This window comes from Streptopelia decaocto (genome assembly GCF_964273445.1).
Source record: "Streptopelia decaocto genome assembly, chromosome: 19".
Lineage (NCBI taxonomy): Eukaryota > Metazoa > Chordata > Aves > Columbiformes > Columbidae > Streptopelia > Streptopelia decaocto.
The window spans coordinates 5,436,614-5,463,563 of NC_138674.1; the positions used below are offsets into that span (position 1 = coordinate 5,436,614).

The 26,950-nt window shown below is 48.4% G+C and overlaps 1 protein-coding gene across 1 annotated transcript in view; it reads right to left on the reverse strand.

Moving 5' to 3' along the window:
• Positions 1-111: 111 nt before the first annotated feature.
• LZTR1 (leucine zipper like post translational regulator 1) overlaps positions 112-26,950 on the reverse strand; it is a 35,894-nt gene continuing 9,055 nt past the window's right edge. The window contains exons 10-20 of the mRNA XM_082068927.1: positions 16,042-16,152; positions 14,557-14,649; positions 13,100-13,195; positions 11,836-12,019; positions 10,182-10,351; positions 8,468-8,624; positions 7,014-7,140; positions 4,793-4,942; positions 4,521-4,626; positions 3,664-3,744; positions 112-835 (exon numbers count right to left, since the gene is read on the reverse strand). Of these exons, the coding sequence (XP_081925053.1) occupies positions 719-835; positions 3,664-3,744; positions 4,521-4,626; positions 4,793-4,942; positions 7,014-7,140; positions 8,468-8,624; positions 10,182-10,351; positions 11,836-12,019; positions 13,100-13,195; positions 14,557-14,649; positions 16,042-16,152 (1,392 nt within the window). The 3' untranslated portion in view covers positions 112-718. The remainder of the gene's footprint in view (positions 836-3,663; positions 3,745-4,520; positions 4,627-4,792; positions 4,943-7,013; positions 7,141-8,467; positions 8,625-10,181; positions 10,352-11,835; positions 12,020-13,099; positions 13,196-14,556; positions 14,650-16,041; positions 16,153-26,950) is intronic.

The window sequence follows — 26,950 nt, forward strand, 5'->3', positions numbered from 1 at the left end:
CAAGATGTAGCACGCTTATTTTTAACAAAGTGACCTTCATCGAGCTTGGAGCTCTTTTTGCTTAGTTTTTTTCCAAAATGAAAGCCGAGTCAATCATGAAATGCCAAGAGAAGATGTTAACTCTTTATTAATAAATGGATTTAGAAAGGCTTAGCGAGACAGGATTAATGGATACGAGGGCCAGAAAGAAGCGCTGTAATGGGGTCTGGCCTGGCGCAGAGCGTGGGGCGCCTGCAAAAGGCTTTATCTTTTAATCCACGCCATGGAGAGTCTCTGGAAATCACCACGTTCTGGTCCAGCGCTCAGCCCCACTGCGGACACCATGCTCGCCTTCCACTTACAGCCCTGGCTGGTCAGCTCCCCTGCTTTAGATAGTATTCTTTAAATATTTTGTTTCAAAGTATTAGCGACTCTCTTACTCATGACTGCGTTATTTTACAGTATAACAGTAATAATGGGCTCAATTCTGAACTTGGCTACTCTCAAAACCACGTTATCATTTCACTTTTATACTTGCATAACAGAGCCCAAACCGTTCTCCACAAAGGTACAAACCACGCGAATCCACGGGAGAGCAAGTCGGTTGTGTCCACGCTCCTCTTGGGCACCTGCTAAATTGTGCAGACACGGAGCAGCTCGGTATGGAATAGTAACACAGAGTCGGCCGTAAAGTGCTGGTTTTTAAGGAACGAATGACAAGTCGGGTGACCGAAGCGCATCAGATGTCCGAGCCCAGCTCGGCGCACTGCTTGTCTGAAATGTGCTTTGCTAGCGACTCTATGATGTCAACGAGGAGCAGCTGACTGAGCGAGCGGAGATGTGGCAACTTGGAGACCTTCGAGGAAAGGAAAGAACAGAAAACAAACAAAAAAAACAAAGCAAAGAAATTAAAACCCTCCCCAAATCACGGCGGATGGATCAGGCTTTACCCCAACCGCCCCTCGGGAACAGGAACGCGAGAGCGGCCCCGGGGCTCCAGCGTGACCTGTGTTATAACCCACTTCAGACTCCGCGTGGTGGGGATGGAGAGCAGCAGAAACGCTGACCCCAGCGCCACCGCCGTAATTACAGGAGTGTAATTAATGGTTATATTGACAACTCTACCGCTAATGGTGCCAACTAAGCACTCTCCTAAAAGGCAAAGTTGTGCACCCTGGACTTTGAAGCCGCTGTGATGCTGCTGGGGACGTGACACCGGAGCCGATCTCTTCGGTGCCCTCGCCGGTTCTGCTGGGGACGGTGGTGACGGGAGCACCGGCCAACAAAACCCTTCACCATGGTGGGTGTGTGAGAAGCTACAACAGACTCGTCACTCTTAGGCTGGGCAGAAGCTCAACTGTTACCACAAAGGAGCTCTACAGGTTCCTTCCTATTCCGCAACCTCACAGAAATGAGCCAGGAATCCCTCTTTTTAGGGTTATTAAGATCCATGCCCAGCCCCGAGGGCCTGGAAGTCTGTCCATTTCACAGAATCACAGAACGGACTGGGTTGGAAAAGCCCTCAGAGATCATCCAGTCCAACCCTGGGTCCAACTCCAGTCCGTTTACTAGATCAGGGCACTAAGTGCCATGTCCAATCTCAGTTTAAAACCCTCCATGGCCGGTGAGTCCAGCACCTCCCTGGGCAGCCATTCCAATCCTGACCACTCTCTCTGCACAGAATTGCTTTCTCATCTCCAGCCTAAACTTCCCCTGGCAGAGTTGCAGCCCATGGCCCCTTGTCCTATTGCTGATGCCTGGGAGAAGAGCCCAATCCCCCCCTGGCTAGAACTGCCCTTCAGGTAGTTCTAGAGAGTGCTGAGCTCAGCTCTAAGCCTCCTCCAGACTAAACAAGCCCAGCTCCCCCACCTGTGTTAACAGATCTAAGAAAAGGTATCTCCTCACTCTAAGAAGCTCAACTGTGATAAAGAATAAAGATTTCTCGAGCATCTTTTGGAACCCAGGAAGGAAACGGCCAAGTACGCTTTCAGAAATAGCTCTGGACTCGTGCTTGATGCAGTGTCCCCAAAATACGGGTTTGTGAGGGTGGGGAGGGAAAGAGACCCTGGTGGGATCCTGCCCTGCGGAGGAACAGATGGGCGGCCGTACAAACACTTGAGAACAGCAGCTTTATTAGGGCTTTCGCACAACGCTGACACACAAGAGCCTGAACCCACGTTGCCCACGCCAGCAAACCCCTGGGAGCAGCTCTTCCACTAGTGCTCCTGCTGCAGGGAAACTCCTCCGCAGTGCAAACCGAGCCCAGCGCTCATCAGGCTGGGAGGACAGGAGACCCCCGTGGCCACGGACCCGCCTGCCTAAGCCGTGACGACCCCCGGGCTGGCGAATGTCACCCCGCAGCAAAAGACTGTGCCCAGCCACACGGTCACCCCGCGCCGGCCAAAAATCCCTCTCAGGCCAAAGAAAAGCATCGCGTCTCTAAGATTTCGTCGTGCGCACGTGCTTGACAGTCTTCCAGGTGCATTTTGATGAAAACTGTTCTAAACAGGCGGCGGTTTGAATAGAAAACATTTCGCCATATCCTGGTTAGAGGCGTGCAACTGAGTAACGCCCTTCAAAACCTCATTTTCTGACACGTCGCGATGTTGGAATCGCACCAACACCAACACGGTTGTTGTCCTGTGGCCTCCGCTGGGGAGTGGAGACCGTGAGGTTCCAGCTCTGGGGACTGTGACACACTGACCCCAAACCCGGGGGACGTCCCAGCCCCCGCTCACCCTGTAACCAGCCTGGGTGCTGCCTCCGCTCTCCAAGCTCTTTACGCATTTTCAGTTATTTCTGAATGTAAAAAGCTTTACACTTGGGCGGCAAAGGGTACAAACCGGAGCCAGCGCTGCTCTCCTTCCCCACAGCCAGCGGCGGGAGGATTGCGAGCTTAAATATATCAAAGAGACCAAGCTACTTGAATACTAACGAGGGAATTATTATCAATAAGTGTGTTGCATCCAGAAATCCCAATTCCTATGATTTATCTACCGATTTCAACAATGCCAGTACGTTGTGCAGTGAAGTGGTGACATGCTGGGAAGCTCTCGGGGGGGGATCGTATCTCAGGGAACAACGCGATGACAATTCCCTTATTCTCCCGAGTGAGGACAGGAGCATCAGCACATCAGGCTCTTGACCTTTCCTGTCACAAATGCATCATCCCACGTATCACAACACAGAAGCTACAGAAAGCCCAGCCAGGACGTGTAATTTGCCTCTTGAGCACATGATAATAAAACATCTTTGACAGAGGATAATTCAAGAGAAATACGAACAGCACACTCGTAACTGCAAGTGAGAGATTTGTGCCCTTGACACATGACAAACTTCTTATCTTGCTACACACACGAGAACCCAATGATGGCACAGCACAAGATTAACAGCTGGAACAAGTGGAAATGGAAGCAATTCTGAGTAACTTCTGCTTTGGAAGGTCTGGAAATGGAAGCAGTTCTGGGTAACTTCTGCTTTGGAAGGTCTCCACATTTCCAGACCAGGCTTTTCTAGTCTTTTAGTGTGACAAGTGTGCCTGGCAGGCTTGTGAGTGCCAGCGACACGCAGCCGGCTCTCAGCTGCCTCCCACGAATGAAACCCATTCCTATATTAAGGTGTCTTTAACCAATGTAGTGACAGAGGACAGCAGCTCCCAAAAACCCCAGAAAAGCTGGAACCAACCTTGATGAACTGGTGCACGATGATGTGCAGGCAGTGCCTCTTCATGTCCAGCGCCTGCGTCTTGTCAGCCGCCTCCAAAATCTAAAGCAAAAGCCACGATGTGATTTCCTTTGCGCGGCGCACAAACACCGTTCTGAGCTACGGAAACGTCTCTTCTTCATTACAAACCTGAATCTTTTCTGAACTATTCAAAAATGAGCTTTGGGTTTAAAATGTGTGGAGTCTTCAAGAGATAATCAGTAGGAAAGTGCAGATGTGTTGCAGAGCCAGGTCCCTGAAGTGCCCCAGAGAGGCACGGGCACGAGCCAAAAGCATTTAATGCTGGAATGGATTCTCCTCTGGTCTGCCTGCCCAGTCGATGGCTTTGTGGGCTTTCTCATCACAGAATTTTTTGGTTACCTTAAACTTCATTGCCAGATCCCGCCAGCATTACTGATAAACCAAGACCAACGTCACCTGCACATCACGGTTTGCCCTGGTACAAATGTCTATGCAAGAAAGGGTTTGGAGTTGAGTGCTCAGCACCTACTACATCTTAAAAAGCGCTTTAGAGACACTGGTCTGTGGGGGGGATGAGCAGTATCTGCTGCACAGGAGCACAGTGGCACAACAAGCAGGTATAGTCCTACATGGTATTCTGATATTTTTCCATGCAGTTTTAGGCAATCATGACCCTAATTCACTGCATTCAAACACCTCCCTACACAAATCCGCTTAAAGGTACACACCTTCATAGTCTAAAGCTTCAAATAAGAATTCTTCTTGAAAAAAGAATAAATCCCAGGCCCGCTTGATTAGACCCTTTGTCTTTTCAGTGTCTATGGCAAGTGACTAATGACAGCCACCTGGGGACATACCTGCAGCACGTTCTCCACTGTGACATTCATCTCCAGATTCTGCTTGCAATAGGCTTGCAGTCTGTTATTGGAGAAGCCGTAATAGTAAGGTGCAGCAAAGAGGTAGCTGTTAATCTCATTAAGGAACAAAAAAACCCGTAAAGCAAAGCTAAGAGCACTTACTGGAAACACAAATGCCATGATGGAGGCTCAAGTGCCGTGTCTGTTAATGCAAACCTGACTAATAACCCGCTGAGCTGGTTATCCTTCAGTTACTTCACATCTAAGGATACAGCGAGTCCTCAGGAGGCATGTTCACCTCGCCATAGTAGATGTATCTAAGCATAGATTCAAATGCTTGCTTGCTGGGAACCATTTCGCCTATAGAAATATTCACTTGTCCATCTTCTGGCATGAAGGAGCGGAACATGGCTTCAAAGTAACTGGTAAAAGAAAGCAAGCTGCTGTGAGACATTCTGCAGGCTGATGTTTAACCCAGCGCTGTTCGGAGGCCGCTCTTAAGCAGAGCAGCGTATTCAGGTGACAACCTTGGCAAAAACACCCCTCAATTGTTGGTTTGTGTATGTCTGCCTGTGAGAGAACTCCAGATATAATCCCCCTAATTTCCATCAGCACTACCTGCAATTTCTCTCTGTTTCTTGAAAATTAGGACACATGGTGCTTTGATTTTTGTCTGATTTGCATAAGACCCAGTACAGAGCTTAAAGCATGATGAATTTCCTTGCTATCCGCAGGCTGCCAATCACGCAGGCTTGTTTTAAGAGCTGTGAAATGCTTCTGGTAAAATACCACAGCAACTAATACCGAATATTATTGCTGGGACTGCGAAAAAAATGTGACAGTATTTGAAACAGAAATTTCTGTGAACGCAATGTCTTGCAGAACATAAAGGTGCAGAACACAGAACACACAGGTGAGGGACAAACCTGCTTTATCCACATACTGAGGACAGAGAACAGTCCCCATCATCAGACGGGTGAACTATTATACTTGTCTCTGCACCAGGTACGGGAACAATCTAGTCTCTGTTATGCACCATTTTTGTTATGCTTATTCATACCCTGTCTTAAGTATCAGCAAGTGAGAAAAAGACTCAAGTTGTGCGTGATTCAAAATGGATGTTCACAATCAGAAGATTCTGTTGCTTTCCACTTCACTGAAACCGCCTCACACTTTACAACGTTTCTCCCTTCCTGTGGTTTTACAGATTCTTTTTCTTGCGGTGCAGATACTTTACATCCTCTAGAGAATGTCTACAGTTTTAATTTCCTCCTATCACACAGAATCACAGAATGGACTGGGTTGGAAAAGCCCTCAGAGATCATCCAGTCCAACCCTTGGTCCAACTCCAGTCCGTTTACTAGATCAGGGCACTAAGTGCCATGGCCAATCTCAGTTTAAAAACCTCCAGGACGGTGAGTCCAGCACCTCCCTGGGCAGCCATTCCAATCCTGACCACTCTCTCTGCACAGAATTGCTTTCTAATCTCCAGCCTCAATTTCCCCTGGCAGAGTTGCAGCCCATGGCCCCTTGTCCTATTGCTGATGCCTGGGAGAAGAGCCCAATCCCCCCCTGGCTAGAACTGCCCTTCAGGTAGTTCTAGAGAGTGCTGAGCTCAGCTCTGAGCCTCCTCTTCTCCAGACTAAACAAGCCCAGCTCCCTCAGCCTCTCCCCATAGGGCTTGTGTTCCAGTCCCTTCCCCAGTCCTGTTGCTCTTCTCTGGACCCTCCAGCACTTCAATCTCTTTCCTGAGCTGAGGGGCCCAGAACTGAACACAATACTCCAGGGGTGGCCTCCCCAGTGCAGAGCACAGGGGAAGGATCACTGCCCTTGTCCTGCTGACCACGCTGGTTTGGATACAGGACAGGACACCATTGGCCTTCTTGGCCACCTGGGCACACTGTTGGCTCCTGTTGAGCTTCCTGTCCATTAGTCCCTCAGGTCCCTTTCTGCCTGACTGCTCTCCAGCCACTCTGTGCCAGCCTGGAGCGCTGCAGGGGGTTGTTGTGGCCAAAGTGCAGCACCCGGCACTTGGCCTTATTGAACTTCATCCCATTGGAATCAGCCCATTTTTCCAGTCTCTCCAGATCCCTCTGCAGAGCCTCCTGCCTTCCAGCAGCTCGACACTCCCTCCCAACTTGGTGTCATCAGCAAATTTGCTGATGATGCTCTCAATCCCCTCATCTAAATCATCAATAAAGATGTTAAACAGGACTGGACCCAACACTGACCCCTGGGGACACCACTAGTGACTGGCTGCCAGCTGGATGCAGCCCCATTCACCAGCACTCTCTGGGCCCAGCCCTATCATTCCCTGCTGGGAATAAAATTAATCACTTAAAGGCTTATCACACTCACTGCACAAAGCTGTATCTTACCCTTTATGTGGATATAAAGTTCCTCCCTGACTTCTAAAAAAAGCAAGTTGACCCATAGACTGCAGAGCACTGAATATCACAAGCTTAGGTTCAGTGTTAGTGAGCAGCGACGCACCTGGAGCGGGCAGCGAGGATGGCTTTGTGTGCTGGCCAAGGGTGGCCGTCCAGGAGAAGGATGATATCACAGAATTCAGTCCCAGCTCCTTCTAGGTACGCCTTCATGTCCTGAATTAAAGACGTTCCTGAAAGCCAAGGGAGAGAAACAATTAAAAATGTGACGGTTCTAGGCGGTATCAGACTAATCACCAATAAAACTAATACATGGGCAAGTGGCAGCTCCAGCCCCTCTGTCCTTTGGGATGTCGGGGTGAGTGGGAGGCAAGTCATTCCTCAGATCTTGGAGCAAAATGAGCTTCGTCCTTCCCCATCGCCGACTGAAACCAACCGCCAGCTCTGCTGCCCAACCACACTGACTGTGCCCACACTGAAAGGTGTTCTCTAGAGATAAAGAAACTGCAGTTTTCCCCACTCTTTTCATTATTTCCATCCACCGGGAATATTAAATTTTGTCTCTTAGTGGAAAAGCTTTCCTCAAATCCTCCACAAAACGCTTCTTTTATGCCACATTTTCATGAACCTTTGAAAATACACAATAACAGAGAGATACAGCAAATTCAAGTCTGATCCGAACTCCCCGGTATTGTCATTTTTTTGCTGTTTGGGTGTCTCACAGCGTTCCAGCTGTAGGTACAGACGCTGCCCCAATGCTGCAGCTCTCCCTGGGACACACGCCAGCCAAGGGCTCTCTGCTCAGCCTTCAGGCCTGGCCTCCCCGTCTTTTCCTCTAGCCCCCAATTCTTTTTGTGCAGTATTCCAAATACATACTGGCAATGCCTCCCAACTTGGTGGCCTCAGCAAATTTAATGATTACCTGCTGGTTTTTGTGTGTCAGGATGGTAAAATCTTGCATAAGGCTAGTCCCAAATCAGCCCTTGATGAATTCCATATTAAAATTGTACATCAAATGTTCTTCCAGCACGACCGCAGGAATTAAAGGTTTGACCACTAGTACAGGTTATTTATCTTCTCCCTACCTTCTCTTCCTGTTAACTTTGCTTTCTCTTGGTTAATCTTTCCATGCTTATCGCTGTCCCTCTCCAGTAAGCTCCACCTTGTCAGCACCGCTTTACTCACAAGATCTTCCCTACTCCTGCTCCTCCTTCTGTGAAAACTCAGCTTTGTTACCTCGGTTATCGAGTCCACTCACACTGCAGGTCTGCTGCCTTTGCTTTGAATCGTTCTTTATACCTTTTTGTTCCTTCTGCCTCTTCTCTCAACACAATCAGGATATTTTATTGGAAGAACATGACTATATTTAACATGACCCTTCATGGATTTTGGTGGGATAATGAAGCTCACTGGAAAAATAACCAGCGTGTCCTGTCTGAGTCTGGGAAACAGCCTAAGCACAGTTATCCCAACTGAACTTCCTAGGCTGCTTTAGCCTAAACTAACCACTAGTAAAGCAAAACCAGCACAACCGATTCGTTTATAAAGCAGACGAGTTACCGATGTCAAGCGGCTGATCGGAATGTGTTCGAACAGGAGGCTGCTGCTTTCTCCGCACAATCTCCACTATAAGCGACGAAGAAAGATGCTCAAACTCCTTCATCATTATCACTTGATTAAAATGCGATTCCTTCACCACAAAGTTCAGGCAATGTTCCTTAAAATAAATATCATAATATTAATAAAAATTTACGGTTTACTGCATAATTTATCCTACAGCATCACGTAAGTGTTACCTTGTTCCATGTGTAATCAGCCACCCTTTCCTTATGACCCTCCCCAGGGATCCTGCAGCTGCTCTATCAATGATCTCCTCCCTAAGGGACTGTTTAGGCCCCTACTTGAATGGGAAATTCAGGACAATTCTAAGCATCTAGAAAAAAACCTGACTAAGAAACAATAACGAGGAAAATACTAATTGCCTCCCATCCAGCTGCTCCGAAGCTTTCTGAAATAGGAATCTCAGGAGACATTGGAAACCTCCTGGAGTTAACCAAGATCGGTTGCTATCTCATAACAATTCTGCATAAAATTAGATACCAAAATTAATTCAGAAGGATGAAGAGACAAATAACTTGCAGGGTTTCCTTGTGTGGATTTTGCCGTAACCTTTTCTCTAAAGGCTCAAAGAGTCTCAAAGAGCTTTTGTGGGTTGTACAACAAACTTGCCAGAGAACCCAGGGTGGTGGGACGGTGCCAAACGGACCAGACCTGACGCTGAACACTTATAAGAACAAAAACTGGCACTTCATTCACCAGTGCGAGCTGAGGCTCTTCCCTCAACACTTGCACAGGCAAAGAATATCATCGATACCAGCTCACCAGAAGGTGAGTAGAAAATTCACCCAGAAAAGCAGTTCCTACTGTCCAAAAGCCCTTGTCCCACTACAGAGAGATGAAGAAGACACATTTTGTTTTTCAGTAAAGTGTTTTCAGATCAAAACCATGAGAACAGAATTTAATCTTTCAGCAGAACGGGTGAAAGAACCTGTTGGCAGTTTCTATTTAAAACAGTGGGACCAGAAAATGCACAGATTCCATCTCGCTGCGGTGAGAATGAACTGAGGGAGACAAAGTCACTTTGCCCGTTACATCCTACAGGGCAGATATGCAAAAATATCAAACACTTCTCGAAAAAACCTTCATAATATTCATAAGCAACTTCAGGACAATCCACAACTCAACTATAACTGTAGGAAAGGGCTGAATTTGCAAAAGCTGAGAGCTGATATCTTCTGCAAAACACTGATGACATCAATTTCATTTTTTAAAATTTCTTATCGGTTACTTTGTAGGAGCATCTCCCGGGTGAGGAAAGGCTGAGGGAGCTGGGGCTCTGGAGCTGGACAAGAGGACACTGAGGGGGGACTCATTCATGGGGATCAATATGAAAGGGTGAGTGTCAGGAGGATGGAGCCAGGCTCTTCTGGGTGACAACCAGTGATAGGACAAGGGGTAATGGGTTCAAACTGGAACACAGGAGGTTCCACTTAAATTTGAGAAGAAACTTGTTTGGGGTGAGGGTGGCAGAGCCTGGCCCAGGCTGCCCAGGGAGGTTGTGGAGTCTCCTTCTGTGCAGACATTCCAACCCGCCTGGACAGCTTCCTGTGTAACCTCATCTGGGTGTTCCTGCTCCATGGGGGGATTGCACTGGATGAGCTTTCCAGGGCCCTTCAACCCCTGACATTCTGGGATTCTGTGACTCCGTGATTACCTTCAGCTGATCCAGCTGAAGCTTGTTAGCGTTTTCACACACAACGAGCACATTCTGCAGATCTACAGATGCTTCGATGTACTGGAGGCAGAGCTGTTCCAGCCGAGAGAGCTTGAAGTTTAAGGCTAGTTTGTACACATCCATAATAAGTAACACATCCTGCACATGACCTGAAATTACAAGAGAGAAAAATGCTGGGGAGCTCACAGAACAAAAAGAGAAACTTTTCTCATAGTATTTATCGACTTGAGCAGTCGGAATGGTGGAACAGGCAGGGATTGGAACATTTTTACGGAGCATTCCATTGCTGGTTGGACAAAACCTGAGCTGACACTAAAAACGGAGTTTCAAAATTGAGGTATGAAAGACCAACCCCAAAATTTGGACCAAGACTTGGTGATGATCTGGATCACAATTTTGTAAAACCCATGAAAGAAAGTGAAGCCTCTAAAAACAGTGACAAGCAGAGGGGCAGGGGGACCCTCACAGGCCACTGCAAATCCCAGCCTGCAAGTGTTTTTTTACTCAGGGATATTCAATCTATGCATGAAATGGATTTTTCCTTTCTTGAGGCGTCCCTTTGGATTGGCATTTTGAGATGATAAATACGGGCTTGCTCTGCCTTTCTGTGTGGGCTCAGTTTGCAATGGATCAAAACAACGCCAGAAAAAGGAAATAAGGCAACCCAGGACACACGGTCATTCCAGGCAGCGTGCTGTAGTTTTCGAAATACCATGAAGGGACCTGGGGGTCCTGGGGACAGCAGGGTGACCATGAGCCAGCACTGGGCCCTTGTGGCCAGGAAGCCAATGGGACCTGGGGTGGGTTAGAAGGGGGTGGTCAGTAGGTCAGAGAGGTTCTCCTGCCCCTCTGCTCTGCCCTGGGGAGACCACACCTGGAATCTTGTGTCCAGTTGTGGCCCCTCAGTTCCAGCAGGACAGGGAACTGCTGCAGAGAGTCCAGCGCAGCCACCAAGATGCTGCAGGGAGTGGAGCATCTCCCGTGTGAGGAAAGGCTGAGGGAGCTGGGGCTCTGGAGCTGGACAAGAGGACACTGAGGGGGGACTCATTCATGTTTACAGATATCTAAAGGGGGAGTGTCAGGAGGATGGAGCCAGGCTCTTCTCGGTGACAACCAGTGACAGGACAAGGGGCAATGGGTGCAAACTGGAACACAGGAGGTTCCACTTAAATCAGAGAAGAAACTTCTTCCTGGTGAGGGTGGCAGAGCCTGGCCCAGGCTGCCCAGGGGGGTTGTGGAGTCTCCTTCTGTGCAGACATTCCAACCCGCCTGGACACCTTCCTGTGTAACCTCATCTGGGTGTTCCTGCTCCATGGGGGGATTGCACTGGATGAGCTTTCCAGGGCCCTTCAACCCCTGACATTCTGGGATTCTGTGATGAAATTTTTGTTTGTGTTTGTTTTTTACACCTTTTGGGAAGATCAAGAACCCGCTTTTCCTTGATGCTTGAAAAAAATTACATAACACCAAAGCACTGTTAGCACACACTGACAGAAATCTGCTGTTAATCTCAGGTAAGTAATTACGTCCTTAAAGCAGGACTGATCATCCGCAAATGCTCAATCCTGCTCTGTATCAAAACAAATGTTTGCTCCCCGGTTGCTAGTACTCTTTTTTGATCCTACTGTCCTACCTTTGCGAGGATATTTTATTTTATCCGTGTACAGGAACTGCATGAGCACCTCGAAGGGCTGGGCCTCGGCCTCTCGGATGGGCACCTCCAGCAGCGGCTGCAGGCGGCACAGCTTGACGTTCCCCCCAATCCCATCCTTCGGGCACGTCGCGTGTCCCTCGTCTTCAATATCTTGCTTTGATTTCTGGGACAGAAAAACAACCACTCAAACAAGGCAACGAGGCTGTTGTCAGCTCACGCTCGTTACTGTCAAACCAAAGGATCCTTCTGATGTATTGCACAATCATCAAGACCCAAGTTCTCGTTATCTTCAAGATAATAAGGAATTCGTATCGCTTAAGACTGACTGTTCCACATCGTGTGACAAACGTGACAAACAAATGTGACCTGCTGGACAAAGCTCAAAAGCAGGAGCTCAGAAAAAGGGAGGAATGGATTCCACCCAGCTCCCACCTCTGCCCTCAGCAGGAACAGCATCTCTCCTTGGAGAAGGGGCAGGATCCGCAGAGCCCTGCCTTGCAAAGTCGGAGCTCAAAGCCCTGCACACAAGTATTTTAAGCCACTCTAATACTCACAGAAGCATTTTAGGCCACTCTTTTACTTTTAAGTTTCACTTTGACAGCCTTTCCCAGTGAAGATGGAGGGCTGGGGGGTTGAAAAGTAATTAACTAAGGAGTAATGAGGCATCTGTCTTACTGCAGGTTGTGTGCTACCACCTCCTCGACAGCGATAAAACCTTCGCTGTTGAAAAGCTGTAAACAGTTAAAATTAATAGACAATGGACCACTGGCACCAGACCTTCAACTCTGGAAAACACATCAGGAAATGCTCAGGGAAAGGGCATAGAGCCAGCCTCAAAACCTTAACGCTGCCTTCCCTCTGATCTGTTTCACCTTGCAGACCATCCCCCAGGACACGCAGCTTTCACCCTCCCAGAGGGGGGACACGCACCTCCCCAGGGGTGTTCCACAGATTAGAACTCAGCTACGAGAGTGCCCAAGAACCACACCGCGAAATCCACATAACTGGATTAACTTTGGCTCCTGCACGTTACGCTCCTCGCCTGGTCTGATATACATGCAGCAGCCTATGTTTAATGCTAATTATCCTCTTTATTTTACTTGCCCAAGAGCATCTTAGTGTCAGATACCGCTCTGGTCCTACATCTGTCTGCAGATATTAGCTCTTTCCTAACAACCTGATTTCCAAAATTGGGTAGAATTATCACTACCTTGCCACCAGGTCACGTCTCTAAAATATTCACCTGTTTCAACCTCTCCCTTGCCTGGATGATTTTCTTTTTCAGCCACTTGCAGCGAGCTGTAACAATTGCAGTGTGCCCTCGAACTCGTTCTTCCTTCTGTCAAAAGCAAACGAATAACACGTATTAAACTTTTATTCCCAAATCACATGGTGGTGGCAGAAGCCACGGAAACCTGGGCTGAACTCCAGGTTACTATACATTTACTTTAAGTTAGAATCAAAGGCAATTCTGCATCTGCTTTGCACATACAGATGAAACTGAACACCTATTTTCCCTACGGGCTAATGGCAAACACCATTTGGAAAAAGTTTTTGTTACGTTCACTGAGTGGAAGCTGTTGTGTAAGTTCAGTGCCACAGATTTTGCTTCTTATTGTTCCATCTGATTGTCCAGGCATGGATGAGGAACGAGTTGAGAGTCTATGGGTGAAAGTTAAGGGGCAGGCTGGCAAGGGTCACACTATTGTGAGCGTCTATTCTAGGCTACCAGATCAGGCTGAGGAAGTTGATGAGGCCTCTACAGACAGCTGAGAGCAGCCCCACAGTCTCAGGCCCTGGTTGTGGTGGGGATTTGAACTTCCCTGATGTTTGCTGGAAGGACGACTCGGCCGGCAGCCACAGTCCAGGAGGTTCCTCCAGTGCCTTGACGAGAACTTTGTGATGCAAAGGGTGGAGGAGCCGACTAGGAGAGGTGCACTGCTGGACCTCATCCTCACTGACAAGGAGGGGCTGGTTGAAGCGGTAAAGGTTGAGGGCTGCCTTGGTTGCAGCGACCACGAGATGGTGGAGTTCAGGATCTCATGTGCCCAGGGAGGTTGTGGAGTCTCCTACTCTGGAGGCATTAAAGACCTGCCTGGACACCTTCCTGTGTAACCTCATCTGGGTGTTCCTGCTCCATGGGGGGATTGCACTGGATGAGCTTTCCAGGTCCCTTCCAACCCCTGACATTCTGGGATTCTGTGATTCTGTGAGTGTCAGGAGGATGGAGCCAGGCTCTTCTCGGTGACAACCAGTGACAGGACAAGGGGCAATGGGTGCAAACTGGAACACAGGAGGTTCCACTGAAAGAGGAGAAGCAACTTGTTTGGGGTGAGGGTGGCAGAGCCTGGCCCAGGCTGCCCAGGGGGGTTGTGGAGTCTCCTTCTGTGCAGACATTCCAACCCGCCTGGACACCTTCCTGTGTAACCTCATCTGGGTGTTCCTGCTCCATGGGGGGATTGCACTGGATGAGCTTTCCAGGGCCCTTCAGCCCCTGACACTCTGGAATTCTGTGACATTTATCTGGATTAGAGCATTTTACTAAAGCAGACACACATCACTTTCAATAGTGATGCTGCTCTTAAAACTCATTCCCAGGGTTTCTGGCACAACCATTATAAACTTTGCTTTTTCCCAGCAAACATGCAACACATGCAGCAACAAACACCCCGTTGGCACCAAGCAAAAAATTCTACTCACCTCTCCCAAAACAAACTCCAAATCACTGAACTGCCTGTTTTCCCATAATCTCCCATAATCTTCATGTAGAGTGCATTTAGGGTAACACGAAAACTAAAACAAATAAAACCCCACAGAAGACAGAATTAATTTCAAATGGGTATATCTAACAGCACTGTAGTTACACATGGTATCAGTGAATTTTCTAATTAACTCGACCTCAATGTAGTATATAAAGTACAAAAATAACACACAAACCAAATGCACACAAGGGCTCCCTCTCTGGGGAGGACAATGAAAGACAATATAGGGTAACACAGAGGAATTGGGGCTCTTCACAACTCACAGCTTTGGTGGCTACGAGTCCCACCTGCTCTCAGGACCTGCCTGAGGGTCCCATGCAATAAAATAAACTTGAGTGTAGAGAAGATTTGACCTGGTGTGAATATCTTGAAATGTAAAATCCCAGTAGTTACTTGGGGGTGGGAGCGCGGTGTGAACATAAAACTTCGGGACAAAATGCTCTGACCCTGTATCTGCTCTGTATCTAAAATAGTGTGGTCAGCAGGACAAGGGCAGTGATCCTTCCCCTGTGCTCTGCATTGGGGAGGCCACACCTGGAGTATTGTGTTCAGTTCTGGGCCCCTCAGGTCAGGAAAGAGATTGAAGTGCTGGAGCGGGTCCAGAGAAGAGCAACAAGACTGGGGAAGGGACTTGAGCATAAGACCTATGGGGAGAGGCTGAGGGAGCTGGGCTTGTTTAGTCTGGAGAAGAGGAGGCTTAGAGCTGAGCTCAGCACTCTCTAGAACTACCTGAAGAGCAGTTCTAGCCAGGGGGGGATTGGGCTCTTCTCCCAGGCATCAGCAATAGGACAAGGGGCCATGGGCTGCAACTCTGCCAGGGGAAGTTTAGGCTGGAGATGAGAAAGCAATTCTGTGCAGAGAGAGTGGTCAGGCATTGGAATGGCTGCCCAGGGAGGTGCTGGACTCACCGGCCCTGGAGGTTTTTAAACTGAGATTGGACATGGCACTTAGTGCCATGATCTAGTAAACGGACTGGAGTTGGACCAAGGGTTGGACTCGATGATCTCTGAGGGCTTTTCCAACCCAGTCCATTCTGTGTTTCTGTGACCCAGGAACCGCGAAGCTGACAGGACCGGAATAGACCATTTTCAGTTAAACATCCTGGCAAATATATCTGATAGACTTTTTAATCATTTGTCAGAACAAGTTGTCACAATCTCTGTTAGAACTTCAGGAGGCACCGGAGAGCTTGGCCTTACCAGAAGTCTGTCCAGGCAATAGATCTCAAAAGATTTTAAAGATCTACAATCACCTTTTGGTGGCTGAATCTGAAACGCAAAGGTTTCCTGCAGGAAGGATGTGAAACGAAAGCCACGGAGCTTGGTGTGAGCCAGAGCAGAAACTGTGGAACACGCGGGGACAGAGCCGGGAGGATTCATGCGGAATTGGTGCGGATGCTTGAGCAGGTTTATCAGGGAATTACCTGGAACCTGTACATTTCTCCACTCCGAATGTTATTGTCCACTGTGCCACCAAAGATGTACATGGCATCCGAGATAACAGCCGCGGCGTGGAAGAGTCTCCCACTGGGTAACTAGGGAAAGGAAAGGACAAAATAGGTGAGGGAATAAATAAAAGTATCTTTTCTTTTTCTCCTAAGGAAAAGAGCCTGCAACAGAACAAGGAGTAAAACAATCAGCGTTATGAAGTGACACAACCGCTGCATCTTAATCATAGAATAATTTTGGTTGGAAAAGCCCCTCAAGATCAAGTCCAACCATAACCCACCCCTGTCCCTGCCCCATGTCCTGAGAACCTCATGTCCGTCTGTCCAACCCTCCAGGGATGGTGACTCCAGCACTGCCCTGGGCAGCCTGGTCCAATGTTTCCGACTGTATCCAGAATTCACTTTCCAGTCACATTTAAAACCACCCGTACATTGCACCTCCTAATCAGAATGGTATTGACACAGTGATCTACGTATCACGAGCGTTACAAAATATATTCTTTACCTAGCTCAGACCCAGCGCTAAGTTTTACGCAGAAAAATCAAGCTGCAAACGGGATCACTATACAAACTCGCAGCTTATTCTGAATGTTGCCAGGAACTTGAGAGGTGAACGATCATCTATCCCCGCAGGATGCTGAACTCCAGGTTGTAAATGCATCTTCCCCGCCGCTCGCGGGGCGGCACCATCTGGCCGAGCAGCCCCCTGCAACGCCCGATTCTGCACAAACCCCCGAAATCGGAGACGTTCACAGCGCTGGCACCTCCAAGTCACGTCTCCTTTCTCCATCGTGCCAGGTGCACAGAAAACAAAACCACTGCACCAAACTGCAGTTATTTATAGGACCGAAGCAATGGCAAAATCAGAGTATTTTTGAAGCGGGAGTGTCACGGAGGCACCCCGAGGTTCGTTTAAGGGACAACGGGGTCCAAAACAACTTTTATTAAACCGGTGAGAAACAGGGTTTAGCACTGCAAAGTGACTTGAATACAGGTTCTGATATCAGTTGAGGAAAATGATTAAGGGGCAGCAACTAATACAACAGGAGTTCCACAGCGTGCGTGCACGTGGCTTCACCAAACAATGCCGGAGCCGCCCTGAGTCCGGGAAGAGAACACACTTGCCTGATACGGTGTGTGGTTATTGTAAAGGGACACACGTACTCGTATTGAGTACGGAAAGTGTACACTCGCAATCCTGCGAGGGGAAATTTATAATACACTTGCAATCCTGCGAGGGGAAATACACGTGCAAGTGTGCGCGGAATATTACATGTGCTTATGTGGAAGCACGGGAGGAAAATACACTCGAGATTGTGCGAGGGTTAATTTTACACGTGCTTGTATTGAGCACGGAAAGTACGCGTGCAAATGTGCACGGAAAGTACAAATACACGTGCAAATGAGCACGGAAACAGATACACTCGCAATCCTGCGAGGGTTAATTTACTCACCCCCGTGGCAGCACGGCAAGCGCAGTCTCCATCCCGGGGGCTCTCGGCGGCAGCATCTCGCTCGTGCTCCACGAGACCCGCGACAATGGGCGGAGTCTCGACGAGAGTCCCGTTTTTATAGGCTGATCAGATGTGACTGTGGGCATTCCAGAAGCTTCTCTGCACCCCCACCCTGGCTGTGGGTGCCCCTGAAGCCTCCAAACACCCCCACACTGGCTGTGGGTGCCCAGCGGCTCCTGGCGCCTCGGCGCTCCCTTCTCCTGACGGCCCTGGGCGGGGGCTCTGGGGCCAAACAAAAGCAGCTGTTGGCCTCAAACAGCACAGAGAGAGGGAGATGTGTCTGCTCCTTCCATAGCGGAGGAGGGAGGGGAGAGAGGGGGGTTTGCATCCTGCCACAGGAGTCACTGCCAGCCAAAGCCACAGGGACCCTCCTGCACAGGACAGACAACACCATTTTTAGTCGCTTCTTCTGAGGTTACACAAAAGGTGTCTCGTCAAATCAGCGCATCCCACTGGGGTATCTCACACAAAGTCAAGTGGGGATCGTAGCTTCAATTTTTTTTGCCCAGTTTCATCAGGCTTGTTTTGTCTTCCAGGCAGCAAATCTCATTAAATCTTTGCCTACGAAATCAAAAGCCCTCTGGTATAAGAAATCTTCTCTTCTTGTACGTATTTATAGACACCACTCAAGTAAACTCTGACATGAAACAAGAATATGTTTATCTGGAGAGACATATTTTCCAGGCACCCACGCTGACTGGCGTTTTTCATTACCACCGGATTATCCCCGGTACCGCAGCGTCACACAACGGTCTCATTTAGCTCGTTACTCACCAGATTTTCCATGACTTTTGCTTTTCTTCAAACTACAGCCTTTAAGGATAAAATCCCCCATGCAGGAACTGGGACTTTTTCCTCTCTCAGTGGTATTAACCACAGATTGGTGACCTTAGATTTCACATTTGCCTGCGCCAGTTTAACATGCCATATAGATTCCTCTGGATAAATGCAATTTATCCCCCTTCTCCAGCATATTTCATGGCTACTTTATAAAATAAAATACTTTAAACTTGGTGCGATTAAATACTGTGATGGGAAGACCATGGAATAATATTGATCCATTAGTGCATTCTTGCAGGATCCCCATTCAATACCTCTCCAAAAGAGGATGAGATTACTGTCAATTATCATCTATTTTACATGGCTTCCATTTGTTCTTAGTAGTAATCTCATTAAATAAGATGTACTGACTGAAAAATAAACATATTATAGAAGTTTAAAAATACATCAGTGACCTTTATCAACTGGACCTCTGACCTCATCCCAAAATATGAAGTTTGCTTGCCAAGACCTGTTTCCATAGAACTAAACGGGTTGATATTGGCTGGATTATAATATCTCTCCAACCAAAACCAACCAAACAAAAGAACTATTCTGTCAGAAATCCAATGCAGGCCACCTGGTTTATGCTTATTCAGGTCATCTTCCATGTCTTTTTTTCTTTTAAAGAAATACTGTAAGGAACGTTCTAACGATGATTTGTAACTTGTAATGGTTGGTACCGGGGTGATCAGGGAAGCAGAGCTGTGCTGCTTCCTAGTAACTTCAGCAATCAACCAACCTACTTTTCAAACGCACGTAAAGAAACGTAAAACAGGAAAGAAGAAGGAAGGTCAGACAGGGTTCATCACAACATTGGGCGGCCGAGGGGTTGTGCTGCTGAATCAGAAGAGGGGAATTCAATGCAGCACAAACCTCCGCGGGGTGACAGTGACTCTTGCCAAGTGGGGACATCCTGATGCCACCTTGGAGAAGAACCACACTCTGCTGTCCCAGGAGCAGCACAAACCAGGGCAGCTCGGTCCTCCAGAGGAAAATATTCAGGGCAAGAAGGGTAATAGAGCACAGATTACATATATATATATAGAGAGAGAGAGGTTAAGGAGGGACATGCTGGGCCCTGTGTTCCTCACTCACCAACACCAGATGCCCAAAACTGCCTTTTATCTCTCTTTTATCTCTTCAGATAGCGGCAACCCTTCCCTGATGTACCATAGTGTCAATATTCCAGCTAACAGGGTGAGAATTATAAAGGGAGCCATTACACCACGGAGCCAGGCCTGCCGTAGGCATGCTTACCAACACGTACCGCTATAGCTACAGAAACGTCCTCCTAGTATATATAATAACTACTACCTAAAACCAGCACTGTGCAGACATCTTAACCCCAGGTTCCAGTGTAAGTTGGGGAATGACCTATTAGAGAGCAGCGTAGGGGAAAGGGACCTGGGGGTCCTGGGGACAGCAGGGTGACCATGAGCCAGCACTGGGCCCTTGTGGCCAGGAAGCCAATGGGACCTGGGGTGGGTTAGAAGGGGGTGGTCAGTAGGTCAGAGAGGTTCTCCTGCCCCTCTGCTCTGCCCTGGGGAGACCACACCTGGAATCTTGTGTCCAGTTGTGGCCCCTCAGTTCCAGCAGGACAGGGAACTGCTGCAGAGAGTCCAGCGCAGCCACCAAGATGCTGCAGGGAGTGGAGCATCTCCCGTGTGAGGAAAGGCTGAGGGAGCTGGGGCTCTGGAGCTGGACAAGAGGACACTGAGGGGGGACTCATTCATATTTACAGATATCTAAAGGGGGAGTGTCAGGAAGATGGAGCCAGGCTCTTCTCGGTGACAATCAGTGATAGGACAAGGGGCAAGGGGTGCAAACTGGAACACAAAAGGTTCCACTTAAATTTGAGAAGAAACTTGTTCCTGGTGAGGGTGGCAGAGCCTGGCCCAGGCTGCCCAGGGGGGTTGTGGAGTCTCCTTCTGTGCAGACATTCCAACCCGCCTGGACACCTTCCTGTGTAACCTCATCTGGGTGTTCCTGCTCCATGGGGGGATTGCACTGGATGAGCTTTCCAGGGCCCTTCCAACCCCTGACATTCTGGGATTCTGTGATCTTGAGTCTCGCAGGTGAGATAATCTGCGCCAAACTCTCCTTTTGGTTTTCAATAACTGTAATTTCAGTAAGGATTTCTGCTGGCGCGACTGCAGGTGGTCGGGTGTGAATCCAAAGGGTGTGAATCCTTCTCAACCCCAGGGCACACAGGAATGCTAAAAATCACAACGAGATAAATACGTTCACCTGCCAGTCGGAATGTATTTGTCACCTCTAGATCCTACACTCACCTCTCAATCAGTGTGATCTCCTTACTTCATTAGCGTTGCCTGACAAAGGGAATTGCAGATTCAGTCCCGACACTTCTGATGATCTGGGCTGGCACCTCTCTCCACGACACACTGCCCTGTTTCATCTGTTGAAGTGGTTTTTCTATTTAAGGTTAATGAGATTCGCAATCTGAGGCTCTTTTCAAGCTGGAATCTTTGCTTTCCAAAGCAGATCTCATCAGTCACCTTTGCTTCCCTCTCTGCGTTCCCTTCCACACCGCCAGCACGATTCCAGCCATCACTTTCACAATTCAAGTATTTCAGGAGTCTTTAAGTCTTTTTCTTTCCATTTCTTGTACTCAAAACTTACTCCATGTCTTGTCTAGACGGCACAAATTGAGTTGGGGCTGTTATGCTCATCAGGGTTCTGATTTGACTTACAAATCTGTGCATTAGTGTTGCTTCTGCCTGTGCTGCGGCACCTACCAATCATTCAAATAGTTGAGATTGCAGCCCTGAGCATCATCTCTGGGGCTGATCCTACATACTTTGACATAAACTCAGTTAAACCTGCGCGAATCCCTACACAGACTGGTTGATGTAAATTTTAACCTCACCGGGAATACATTCGGCTTCACCTGAAGTCCTTAATAAATTAACTTGAATCAATGTAAAAGTAAATCAAATTAATAGTTTCCACGCAGGGGTAAATACTAGTTTTCTATATACAATTTAGAACTTGCATGTACAGACGCAGTGGTTCTTAGATTACAGTTTAAGTTGAAATGGCTCAACATAAATTTCAAGGAGGGAAAAAAGGAAGAGAAAAAATATATATCCAAGGCTGGAATTTATTTCTCTCCTAGAATGAATTTAATTTGCATTTTTGCAGTCTTCTTCACTTCCAAGTGTTGCTTATTTACCTCCGAGTCTGCTGGGGGTGTTTAATTGTTGTTATGCTGAAATCTAAACCAAACACACCCCGAGACCTTTTTAAAACACGTTTTGCGAGGGCAAGGAGGGCGCTGCCTGGGGGCAGGTGCTCTCTCAGACACTATGGTTGTGCAGCTTCTCGCTGTCCTCACCCTCTCACATCAAGGAGCAGGCGTTCAGGATGCTGATCGGTGCATCAGACTCCAAAGCCAGTAAAGACGCTCCTAGATCCATTTCACAATCCAGGAACGCTGCTGAGCGTCTCCAAAGCCACTGAAAACTACAAGCCAAAATGAACTAAAAAGACCTAGAGCCATCAACAAACAAACCTGGTGAACCAACATAAACTGAAAGGTAAAAAAATATATCAATTTTTCCTCTGAAGGTGGAAGAAAACCCCAAGTTCCAACAGGCCCGAAGGAGCTGTCACCGCTGGTAGCTGCTTATACTCAAGAGATGCTTCTCCACTATCACACCAGGCAAGAGCGTAAAACTCTCAAGCAGATGGGCAGACAGAGCTTTGGAGATTCGTTGGGTTCAAGGAGGTTTAAGGATTTAAAATGTTTTCACATGCTGGGTGCAGAAAATCTCCATGGTCCTCAGACAAAATTGGAACAGACTCATTTTACAGAATCCCAGAATCCCAGAGTGTCAGGGGTTGAAGGGCCCTGGAAAGCTCATCCAGTGCAATCCCCCCATGGAGCAGGAACACCCAGATGAGGTTACACAGGAAGGTGTCCAGGCGGGTTGGAATGTCTGCACAGAAGGAGACTCCACAACCCCCCTGGGCAGCCTGGGCCAGGCTCTGCCACCCTCACCCCCAACAAGTTTCTTCTCAGATTTAAGTGGAACCTCCTGTGTTCCAGTTTGCACCCATTGCCCCTTGTCCTATCACTGGTTGTCACCGAGAAGAGCCTGGCTCCATCCTCCTGACACTCCCCCTTTAGATATCTGGAAACATTAATGAGTCCCCCCTCAGTCTCCTCTTGTCCAGCTCCAGAGCCCCAGCTCCCTCAGCCTTCAGAGTGAACTTCAAGACACAGAGCTCTGCCAACAAACAGAGGAGACGGCAGATGCTGAAGGGTTTTGTTCTGCCTTTCCGGAGACGACGATTCCTTACAGACTATGGGATGGACTCACCTATCCCAGCTTATGGCTGTGGGTACCTGAGAGTAGACAAAGTGCTGTTTATAACCCATGAAGCACCTATTGCTTTTGAAAATCTGGCATGATACAAACCCAGGAGCACAGGAGAAGCATCCAGCCCAGCACAGGCCAGTCAACCAGACCTGCAACCCGGGGGGGTGTGAAGCAAACGCTCCTGGAAGCAACTTCCATCCCACGAAGGAGCTGACTGGGAACAGTCAGCCAGGATTCCCCAAAGGTCAATTTTTCCTGACTAACCTGATCATTTCCTACAAAACGCTGAAAGGCTTCACGGATTAGAGGAGGGCACTGCGTCCGTGCTTGATGCCAAAGCGTCTGGAGCCGTTGAAACGCCGGAGGCTGTTGTTCCAAAGGATTTATCCAGGCTGGAAAAACAGACTGATGGGCACCTGGTGAAGTTCAGCCAAGGCAAATGCAAAGTCCTGCCCCCGGGGAAAGAGCAATTCCCCGCAATGACACAGGCTGCGGACGGGCTGGCTAGAAAGCAGCGATTAAGATCAAAACCTGGGAAGCTCTTAAGATCAAAACCCGGGATGCTCTTGAGATCAAAACCCAGGAATCCTGGTGGACAACAAAGCTGAATAGGAGTCATCATCACCCCAGCGAGGCCAACAGCACCCTCAGCTGGATCTGCAAGTGTGTAGCAAGGGAGTAGGGATGGGATTTCTCCTCCTCTATTCAGCACTTGCCAGAACGCACCTGAAGGACTCTGCCCCGTTTTGGGCTCCCCAATACAGAAAGGCATCGACCTAAGGGGTATTCTAAAAAGATGGGACCCAATTCCTAACTGGATGCCATTTCAGTTTGGGTCCATCTTTTTGAAACACCCTGTATAACTCATCAGAGAGGATCAGGCACAATTTAAAGAGCGAGTATTGCCCAATCCAATCAATGTGGCTCAAAAGATCATACACTGAAATCTAACAACACATGACAAAAGTGGCCATTTGCTCCTTTTTGGCACTGTGATGTGTATTCGAAAATCAAATTACCATGATAGTACTTTTGGGATCTTAATCTGAGTTCCTGCAAAATCTGCAAGAATCTTAACTATGGTAAGAAGGTTCTTATAAATACCGACATTTCAAGATCTCTCTCCCCAGCTTCCTGAACATGAACTTGAAAAGGGTCGAAGATGCTAAATTTACCAAACATATATTCAAACCAGGATGAAAGTCTGAACACTACGTATTATTTATAAACACAAGAAGTATCGGTCTCTTAGGACTGTGAAATGCTGCGTTTTCTCTCGCCCAGCAGAACATGATACCCTGACAGCTCCACTCCCCACATCTGAAGGCAGATCTCGTCAGGGCCTCACTGCAGGAATTCAGGGGTTTATTCCTATAATAATATGTTTGTTTTGCCTGAAGATACCTCAGTGGGTGTAAGTGATCCTGCACGGGGCAGACTCATGAGTAAATCCTTTTAATCCCTCTTAGCTGCCCACAAACCACGTCACTGCGATCCAGCTGAAGAAATCCAGAGCGGTGCCTCAAAGCCAGAGAAGGCTGCGCACACATCAACCTCCCTTTCTGCTTATTAAAAGAAAAATTAAGAGCTTTGAAAGTCAAAAGTTTTTCCTTCTCTTGACTTTGAAAGGCCTGATTGTGAGATTAAAATGTTTCGCAGGCCAAGTTGGAGAGATTTCTCTTGTAACTTCAGGAAAGACAGAATGCTCGGCAGTGAGACGACGGTGATTTGCCAGGGAACAGATACTCTGACTGTCCCATGCACTGACCTTCTTTACGTATTGTGAGGACAAAGAACTTTCTTCGATCCCTTTGAGGCGCTGCCTGTTGCCAAATTATCACCTTTAATTCTGTGGAACTGTGGCCACAATTGGCCGCATGTCCCTCCCGGATCTCGAGCTGCTCTGAGGTTCCTGCAACGCACTCTGCTGGTGCACGACCTGCGACTGCTGCCTGCACGTCCGTCTGTCTGGCTGGCTGGCTGCTGAGAAGCAACTCTGCAAGACGAGGCATTTACTCTCAGCACCTCGGGGAGCTCTGGTGGCGTTAAACAGGCAGGACTCAGATGCGAGTCAGCCTCACCTCCATCCCTGGGAAACTGATGGAACGACTTCTCCCTGGTGCCATCTCAAGCATATCAGGGATAAGAGGGTCATTAGGGGCAGTCAACATGGCTTCACCAAGGGGAAGTCGTGCTTGACCAACCTCATTGACTTTTATGAGGACACAACAAGATGGATGGATGACGGCAGAGCGGTGGACGTGATCTACCTTGACTTGAGTGAGGCATTTGACACAGTCTCCCACAGCATCCTCAGAGCTGAACTGAGGGATGCGGGCTGGATGAGTGGGGAGTGAGGTGACTGTGAACTGACTGAAGGGAAGAAGCCCGAGAGTCGTGGTCAATGGGGCAGAGTCCAGCTGATCCTGTATCCAGTGCAGTGCCTCAGGGGGCAGTGCTGGGGCCGGTATTATTCAATATATTAATCAATGATTTGGATGAGGGAACAGAGTGACTGTCAGCAAGTTTGCTGGTGACACCAAGCTGGGAGGAGTGGGTGACACTGGAAGCTGTGCTGCCATCAGAGACCTGGACAGGCTGGAGGGCTGGGCAGGGAAAAATGTAATGAAATAGAACAAGGGCAAGTGTAGAGTCTTGAATCTGGGCAGGAACAACCCCACGTTCCAGTATAAGTTGGGGAATGACCTATTAGAGAGCAGCGTAGGGGAAAGGGACCTGGGGGCCCTGGGGACAGCAGGGTGACCATGAGCCAGCACTGGGCCCTTGTGGCCAGGAAGCCAATGGGACCTGGGGTGGCTTAGAAGGGGGTGGTCAGTAGGTCAGAGAGGTTCTCCTGCCCCTCTGCTCTGCCCTGGGGAGACCACACCTGGGATCTTGTGTCCAGTTGTGGCCCCTCAGTTCCAGCAGGACAGGGAACTGCTGCAGAGAGTCCAGCGCAGCCACCAAGATGCTGCAGGGAGTGGAGCATCTCCCGTGTGAGGAAAGGCTGAGGGAGCTGGGGCTCTGGAGCTGGACAAGAGGACACTGAGGGGGGACTCATTCATGGGGATCAATATGGAAAGGGGGAGTGTCAGGAGGATGGAGCCAGGCTCTTCTGGGTGACAACCAGTGACAGGACAAGGGGCAATGGGTGCAAACTGGAACACAAGAGGTTCCACTGAAAGAAGAGAAGAAACTTGTTCCTGGTGAGGGTGGCAGAGCCTGGCCCAGGCTGCCCAGGGGGGTTGTGGAGTCTCCTTCTGTGCAGACATTCCAACCCACCTGGACACCTTCCTGTGTAACCTCATCTGGGTGTTCCTGCTCCATGGGGGGATTGCACTGGATGAGCTTTCCAGGTCCCTTCAACCCCTGACGTTCTGGGATTCTGTGATATTTTAGCCTGGCATGTGTAGGTCTGAAAAGCCCAAATCGTGACCTGGATCACTCTGAAAAGCTTCTCAGAGCTGTTTTAGTCTTAGTTCTGATACCAAGAGAGACAGAAATGGCAGCAGTTCCCCTCCTGCAGCATGAATATAAAAAATCTCTTTTGCAAAGCTCTGTAAAAATCACCGCTGAATTAATAACAGCTCCATCAGCACCAAGATTTTGGATTCTGGCAGCTTCATCCACTCAATGCTAAACGTCCAAAAGAAGGAAGAATTAAGGAAATACAACCCATGATGGTAAGTATGAAAGTTAACGCAGCTATAGTGCTGTTCGAGTTGAAATGCAGCATTTCTAAGAGCATATAACACAGAAAAATCCACATGCCATACAATCCACCCACTAGAAAAAGCGGAAAAAGCCTGACTCTAACAAAAGCCAAGAGAGATTATCCTGCCGCAGGGTAACAGAGGCCACGTCACACACAGCAGGGTCCTTCAGGTGCTGGGACAGCGCTGCACTCATTGTCCTCTGCTTTGTTTCAACTTCATGTGAATAATTTTGTTCACAGATAGGGACAAGAAAGGAAAAGTCAAGTTCCAAGTGTCCTGGGAATGCTGTGGGATTGGAGACTCACTGCCAGTGTTTAAAGACTCTGCCAAAAGCTCCTGGAAACTTCAGGATGACAATCCTGAGAAATGATCTAATTATCACTCCAGAGCCCACAAAATCACTTAAAACTTACTTAAACCACCAAAAGTCTCTCGGATCTTGCAGCTAACCAGTCTTCTAAGAAAATTCACTATCACGTGTGCTTCAGCC